A 7,968-nucleotide genomic window follows, 5' to 3' on the forward strand; every position below is an offset into this window, starting at 1 on the left:
GACTGAACAAATGCAAAATCTTTGCTGGAACAAATGCTTCCAACAGGTCCGGGCGTCCCAGCTCCATTTTCCCCTTTGTTTGCGGCCTAGCAGTTGGCCTGTAGTGGGCTAGCCTCCGCCCGACCACCCAGCGCGCGGTGCAGCAGGCACGCTGCTGGGGAGGGCCGACAGGCTGGGTGGAGCCCAGGGCGCCATGTCCCGTCAGGTTCGAATTCAGCCCCAGCAGAGCCAGGTTTAATGCATCTCTCATCCCTAATTTTTTTTTTTTTTCTTCTTAGAAACTAGATACCCAAACCACTAGCTGGAGGGAAAGAGGCCTCTGATACCGCAATGGAGCTGAACTAGACTGAAGCCTGAGCAAGGTTGGGGGCCAACAGAATGTGCCCGCTCTTGGCAGCTCCACCCGCCTTTCAAGTGGATCATTTTCTCTGTAGGGACTAACGGATCTGGGAGGAAATATCCTCCCAGGCACATTTTGTTTTGGGCAGGCCTGGGGCTAATTCTGCCGATTTGCCCATTCTGATGCCAAGCCGCGAGTGTAGCCCCTTCCTATGAGGCTTGTTCAGAAACTGGAACTGACTTGAGGGCTGAGGGACAGAGATGACGTCAGAGTGGCGATGCCACTACCACCCGTGCGTGGGTCCTCGAATGGACCCAGGTCCAACTTGGCGGAGCTTGGCCACAGAACCGCAGGCTCGTAACCCATAGAGGCCAGGCCGGGATGGGTATTTAGGAACCACAGCCTGGATTTTTACTGTCTCCATTTTCGGCCTGGGGAGACAGGTATGGGTCTCGGGCACTTCCCCAGGCTCCCAGACCTTTCGGACTTGGGGGGGCGGGTGCGGTGGAGTGTGTGAGGAGGCTCCTAGTGATTTGCAACACCTGTGCCCCAGACAGCTAGAATGATCAAGCCACAGGCCACCCTCAGCTACCAAAGGGGATGGGGGAGCGAGTGCGCCAGAAGAGTTGTAGATGACTTTCCAAACAATTGTGAGAAACTATCATTCCAGCAAACAAGGTCCGGAATAAAACACATAAGGACGACATAAGTCGTCCCCCATTTCCAGCGCTACCACCCCGCCCAGGCCCCACTTCAGCCGGGGAGGAGGAGGAAGTTGGGGCTCGGCCGTGAGGACCATGGTCACTGTCCGCCACCCAAGATGTTATTCACTGGTAACAATCCCCATTATCTGTCCCCACTTTGGTCTAATCAGACGATCGCAAATGCCAAGGGCTGCTTCCTGCGGCCTCTGGGAGGTAACCAGTGCAAAGGGGCCGTGGCCCGTCGGGGCGGGGCGGGGGCCGGGCGGGGCGGGGCGGGGGCGGAGATGGCACCTTCCGGACTGGTCCGGGCTTCGCCTCAGCACTCGTTCAGGTACTTAACACCCTGGACACCCGGACCTCAGCTTTCAAAGGCCACCGAGTGGTGAGGGCCGTTTATATAAACAGGGATTCCTCCGTAGAGGCGCTGACATCCCCGAAGCCAGCTCATGGCGAGCACCTCCTACTTCCACCCTTAGGAGCGGCGTCCCCAGCTTCCCCTGGGTTCCTAGCCTGCCCTGCCCCCCGCTTTCTTCCCCTCCTCGGCCATGGCCAGCTCTGGACGCCTCGGGTTCACCGTGCGCAGCCTCCTGAATTTACCCGAGCAGGACGCGCAGCCCCGGGTGAGGAGCGAACCGCAGACGTGCATTTCTCAAGCCGCCGCCTGGCTGGAGTCGGAGCGCAGCCACTACCCGTGTGAGTGAGCCCGGACTGCGGCGGGGTACTGAGGGGGAACCCAGTCAAGCCTCTGCGAGCCAGTTCTGGGATCGGGAGTGGAGATGCCAGCCCAGAGTCAGGTTTCTTCAGCCTTAGAGCAAGCGGTAGGCTCTGTGGTCCTCAAACCGACAGGTGGTGCATCCTGCATCCCGAGGGTAGATCCCCCTGCACCTCGGCTGCTGTGGGAGACTGGGGTTTTGGTGTCTGGAGATTCCTAAGAGTCAGGATATTTAAATATTTAAGACACCTTCCTTCTGTGTCCCAGGGTTTTTTGCAAACCTTGGCAAAACAGAGGTGGCCCTATTGGTGACCCAGCTTATGGGAGATTGTTCTGCCAACTCAGCCACTGTCGTGGCTCGTTTAGGAGGACCCCAAGGTGGGTTCCTCTGGGGCATCATCTCAGGCTTGGTAATTACTATTTGTAGTATGGATGAGGTCGTAGGAGTAGGAGACGTGGGTACCCAGATGTGAATCCAGCAAAAGAAAGGGCTCTCAAATCCCAGTGCGAGGGAACCGGGGCTCCAGCTGGAGGGAGGGAGGCGCGGGTGGGAGGCAGGTCCCAGCCACTCGCCTCTCACCAGGCGGTGTCTGCTTTGTGGTTCCCAGCTTCTGATGAGGGCGGCCTCGAGACAAGCCCCGTCGACCGGTCGCAGCTGGCTTCCCTCGGGCCGGCATCTCCAGGCTCCGACACGGAGAAGAGGAGGAAGCGGCGGGTGCTGTTCTCCAAGGCCCAGACCTTGGAGTTGGAGCGGCGCTTCCGGCAGCAGCGCTACCTGTCGGCGCCCGAGCGGGAACAGCTGGCTCGGCTCCTGCGCCTCACGCCCACGCAGGTCAAGATCTGGTTCCAGAACCATCGCTACAAGCTGAAGCGTGGGCGAGCGCCGGGGGCCACGGAGCCGTCGGACCTGGCAGCACCAGCTGATCCTCCTGCCGCTCCTAGCCTGCTGCACCACGTGGTGGTGCCCGTGCTAGTGCACGACCGGCCGCCGTGCAGCAGCGGCAGGGGTGAGGGGACCGCTGCGGTGGCCCAGGACAAGTGCAGTGCACACCCGGCCACCGCGTGCCCAGTGCCCGGCTATGCAGCCTTCGGGCCAGGCTCGGCGCTGGGTCTCTTCCCTGCCTACCAGCACTTAGCACCCCCAGCTCTGGTCTCCTGGAACTGGTGAGGCTGCCGAGGGGTGTCTTCAGTCACCCTGGACTTGGGACACTGGTGTTTGGCCTCAGAAAAGCTACAGCTGAGGCCCGAACGTGAGCAGGTTGGCCTCGAGGGAGCTGGCGTCGCTGGCGTGCCTTAACCAGCAGTCGCAAAAACACACACCGCCGGGGACTTTCGCCAAGACTCCCCGGTTGTTCCCCCACTGCGAAGCCCAAAGCTAGATTTTATTTCTTGAGCTTTATTTGTATATTTTTAAATAGCGATTTGTATGAAGCGACTTATTTTTTAAAAGAAATAGAGTGTTTTCCCCTTGATTTGTGGTGCTAGACTGTAATGTGGAGGAGGGTTGGGTCCCTGGCGCTCCGGCCACAAAAAGAATGGGGTGGGGGGTGGGGGGCGCTGGTTTTCCTTGCCGGAACTGGGAGAACCCGTCTGCCCCTGGCCCTTTACATTGAGGCCCAGCACTGGTTAGGTTGTAGGTCAGATTGAAGCCCCAACAAGGCTTTGGGAAGGAAAGGGACTCGGGGGAGGCGACTGTGGCAAATCTGGGGCGTCGATCTGGCATCTCTGAGGCTCCAGTTCAGACTTCAAAAGTGAATCCAGCCGGGCAGGGTCCTGCGCTCCTGGCTCTTTCTAGAGTGCGGGATAAGGGAGCTTGGGGACCGTGGAGCACCAAGGAACCTGGAACCTACAGTGAAGCTTGTGAGTGCTTCAACGTACTGCCATTTCCTGCCTCCTTAACCAAGCGGTATCTGGCCTTGGTGGGACAGGATAGGGAGGGTAGTGAAGAAATAAAAGGCGCAGTGACTGGCGTTGGGCAATACTTCCAAGCGACCCTGGGGAAAGAGGAAGAAGGTCTGGGAGGTTTAGCAATCCCATGCTGCGATGTGATGCGTTCAGCTAGGATGCATCCTGTCAACAGTGCACACACCGAGGGATCACCTTCTCTTTCCACACCTCGGGTTTGCACCTGTCTCCGAAGCGATTTCTGGGTACCCACTTCAGAAAGACAGTAGGAGAGTGGTGTCCACCAGAAACAGGGACAAGCCCCCCTCCCCATGAGGTCTGATGAACAGGCATTGGGCTTGTTAGGGGTCCTAGCTTTCTTGTCCAAAGAGGAAGAAGAGGAAGAGACAATGTGATCACCTGGGATGGGGGTGGGTGGACAGTATGTTTGGGTCTCAGCTGCCTGCCACCTTGTCTTCCATATGGATGTGGCTATCCTAGAAGAATCTCCATCCTTAAACCTTCTTTTGTGTTGGATACTGAAAAAGGCATTGTCAGGCCTAAAAAGGACCTAGACAAAATCCACACTGTTTCAATTCAAAACTCCGTTTAATCAGCCTCTGGAGACAATGTAGTGCGTGTTAGGCCAGACAATAGCATCTTTTTAAACCTTGTGGCCTTCAGGAAGACAAAGGGCTTGAATTTTATGGGCTTACAACTTCAATTAGAACAGTGCCAGTGTGCATGGGAGATTATCAAATTTGTATCATAAAACCCCTTTCTAGCAAATGATTGGTAGGGATGGGGCCCAACATTGTAAGACATGTATTGGGGCCTAGCAGGAGCTTCCCGGTCAGAGTTGGCCGAGCAGATGTGACAGAAAAAGAGGATGGGATTTCTGAGGAAGGCCTGAGTTGGGATTTGTCGCTGTGGTCAGCTGGCTGTGTGCTTAACTCTTCCAAGTTCTTATTTAATTCATGAATTGGTGTGGGGGGGGGGCGGGGAATCACGGCTTCTTTCTGCCAGGGACTAAAACAAGCTCCTCAATGTCCTTAGGAGAAAGTCAAGAAGATAGGGATACCTACCTGTTTGGCAGATCTAAGAATGGGTGAAGTGGAGAGGGCCTATGAATGTGAGGAGGTCTCCAGAACAAAGTGATTGTGTCTATGGGGAGACTGGCCTTACCAGGAAGGTTTTTGGGAAAGCGACCCTGTGGCGAGCAAATTAGTGTCACAGCAAGATGGCTAGAGTCACAGCAGGATCCACCCAGTGAGCCAATTGTACTCTAGGCAGGAAGGGGACAGTGGTAACCTGCAGCCACAATATGCAAACTGTTAGTTTTAGCTCTGCATTCTTTTACCATTGGCTAGAAAGGCCTTCCTTTAGAAATAAAAGACCCCAAGGGAAAGGTAAAAACACACTCGCATCTCGCTGATTCATTTTAGAGACTTGGGTTAGCATCTATGTTATTCTGTCCGTATCCATCATAAGATAGAAAACTGCCCATTTCCTTTGTGACCCAAAAGGTCAATCCTCCTTGGTTCTGACAAAAGCTGAATCCAAGTCCTCTCTGCCAACAGCTGTGAAAACAGTCAGGGCCTCCTTCTCCAAAGCTAGGCGTTTCAATCCTGCCACCCACCATCAGCGTTACATGGCAGATTCACACTCAGAAAACTTGTAGTGAGATGTGCTGTGTTTCCAGGTCCATTGACAGCCGATCTCACAGACAGACAGACAGACAGACAGACAGACAGACAGACAGACACACACACACACACACACACACACACACACACACACACGGGGGGGGGGTTGGGGGAGTCAGATCTTGTTTTACAGATAAGAAACCAGCATAAAGTAATCATAAACCCGAAAGGATGTCACTATTGTCCTTAGCTTAGCCATAGTTAGCCACCCTCCACACTTCCTTCCCTTCGGGAGGACAATTGTCACGTTGCAGATATTATGCAGCCATCACACATATGAACAGTCTGCCAGAGCAAGCTGGAAGCACCTTGTTCTTCATGTCACTCCTGAAGCTGCTTAGAGTCCAGCGACCTGCTAACACTTACTAATGTCCCCTGTATGCCAGTGGACCCGTAGGCCAAGGTTTCTTGCTTGTATTTTTTTTTTGGGGGGGGGGGGTTATTTTACATGTAATAGCACATTCAATCCTCAAGATTCAATCCTCAAGGCCCACTTTCATATATGGAGTCTTAAGGTCAAAGAGGGTGTAAGTAGTTAGTCTAGGGTTAAATGGTATGCTGAGAACTTCAGATGTGGTGTGTGTGTGTGTGTGTGTGTGTGTGTGTGTGTGTGTGTGTGTGTGTGTTGTGCATGTGTACATGTAGGTGTGGGAATGTTCAGTGTTGATGCTGAGTGTCTTCTTCAATTGTTTCTACCTGACTTTATGAGACAGGGTCTCTCACTGACATGGAACTCCCTAGATTCAACTTGGCTGGATGGCAAGAAACCCCAGGAATCCCCTGTCATCACTCACCCATAACAAACAATCTTAACGACTGGACCATCTCCCCAGCCCTTGCCTCCAGATGTTACACTTTTAATCATATGATGGTAATTAGTTTGCTATCTTTTTTGTCCTATGATTTTCATTCAACAATCTTGGTTATTTTCCTTACAGTTTCCTTAAAGACATGTCCTTCCTTCCTTCCTTCCTTCCTTCCTTCCTTCCTTCCTTCCTTCCTTCCTTCCTTCCTTCCTTCCTTCCTTTCTCTACTTGTTTGTTTGTTTGGTTGGTTGGTTGGTTGGTCTTTTGTGACACAGTTTCTCTGAACAGCCCTGGCTGTCCTGGAACTCATTCCGTAGACTAGGCTGGCCTCGAACACGTGTGCCACCACACCCAGCTAAAGATACGTTATTTAGCATCTTTCTGCCTCTCTCTGTTTTGCCCCATGCTAACCAACCCTCCAGCTTTGGGACACAGCCTCTGTGTTTCCTCTGGGTCTGCTGCGTGCCTTCTTGTCTAGCTGTCAGTGAGACATTGCCCTTGTGCAGGTCGGGGTATTCTCCTGTGACTATCATTCTGCCATTCTTCTTCCAGAAAAAAAACATCTGTTGCCAGTGCCTTGACAAGTGCGATTGTACCCTCAGAGTTCAGGGGAGTTGTTGCTGACTCTGGTAAAGCTCCTTTAAGCGGTTCCCAACCCCCACACCCGGATCCCCGTGGAGCTGTGTGTCTCTGACTTTCCTAACCCCCTTTTTAGGTCTCCCTTTCCTTCCCAGGTCTCCAATTTAATCTTTATTATTAAATATCATCCTCTTCACATTTCCTCGCTGTCCTTCCACTGTAAACATTTTCACTTCATCTCACTTATATCTCTTGCTGGTGGAGATTGCAATTTTCACTTCAATTTTCTCTCTGTTGTTCAGGAGATCTTACATCTTAGCACATCTCTTATCTGGCCAATTTAGCACTTTAGTGTCTTAGGTAATGTGCTGCTGAAGGGTTAGAAGGAAGTTGTTTGAGTCAAGGTTAACCTACACCTTCCCTTTTAACAATGGAGTTTGAATGTTTCTGATTCCCTTGCCTTGGTCGATTTAATTCATTAGCCTTTCTCTCTCTCTTTCTAGCCCCTCTTTGTGTGTGTCTTTATCCCTCTTTCTCTCCTCACATGCACAAACACACACATTAAAACTTTTCACCATGTGAATAAGATACACAAGCATGTGGCTATGGACTTGACATGGTTGGATATTTTGTTAACCATTCGTCTGCCATGATGTTTCAGCTAACCAGTGTAGGTAAGTTGTCAAGTGACTGCGAATAACAAACAGTCCAAGTTGCTTTCAGAGGAAGTAAGGTCAGTACCTCCAAGCTTAGCAGCCTCTGCAAATCTGCCTGAGAAACTGCATCCCACAGGACCACTTATATTTCCAAGCCATTCTGGAGGCAGGGACTCCTAAATGTCTCCTTAATTGTTTTCAGAATTCCAGTTCTGCACCTGTTCACCTCGCTCTGGTCCCCCGGACACGTGTGCAATACCAAAAGGTGTTTAACAATCTCCTTCCCTCCTTGTGCTCGCCACTCATATTACTCAGTCTGTAAGTTCACCGAAGATCACCCAAGAACTGAACAGCAGTCCCTTCGATGATAAACCACATAGTGATGCCTTGGCCTCACAGGGAGACCAGGAGGAGGCATGTAGGCTATGGATTGTCGAATGGCCCTTCCACCCCAGCTCCCATCTGAATGTTCAAGCTTAAGAGTTCTCAGTTTTTCCAGCTATGCCCAGTATGTAAGCTGTAGTGCTTATTGGGGGTGGAGGGGGGGGGTCTGGGGGAACATCACAAATTAGAAGTAGAAA

The 7,968-nt window shown here is 52.3% G+C and overlaps 1 protein-coding gene across 1 annotated transcript; it reads left to right on the plus strand.

The window, feature by feature from the left end:
- Positions 1-1,390: 1,390 nt before the first annotated feature.
- On the plus strand, positions 1,391-3,019 carry Nkx2-8 (NK2 homeobox 8). Its single transcript, XM_006988934.3, has 2 exons — positions 1,391-1,737; positions 2,365-3,019. The coding sequence occupies exons 1-2, from the start codon at positions 1,590-1,592 to the stop codon at positions 2,922-2,924; spliced, it is 708 nt and encodes a 235-aa protein (XP_006988996.1). The 5' UTR covers positions 1,391-1,589; the 3' UTR covers positions 2,925-3,019.
- The last annotated feature ends 4,949 nt before the right edge of the window (positions 3,020-7,968 follow it).

The sequence above is a fragment of the Peromyscus maniculatus genome, chromosome 14, assembly GCF_049852395.1.
Source record: "Peromyscus maniculatus bairdii isolate BWxNUB_F1_BW_parent chromosome 14, HU_Pman_BW_mat_3.1, whole genome shotgun sequence".
Classification (NCBI taxonomy): domain Eukaryota; kingdom Metazoa; phylum Chordata; class Mammalia; order Rodentia; family Cricetidae; genus Peromyscus; species Peromyscus maniculatus.

Coding starts and splice junctions, on each gene's coding strand:
- Nkx2-8 (XM_006988934.3), top strand. CDS start 1,590: ATGGCCAGCTCTGGACGCCTCGGGTTCACCGTGCGCAGCCTCCTGAAT. Junction 1,738..2,364: donor GGAGCGCAGCCACTACCCGT/GTGAGTGAGCCC, acceptor TGTGGTTCCCAG/CTTCTGATGAGGGCGGCCTC.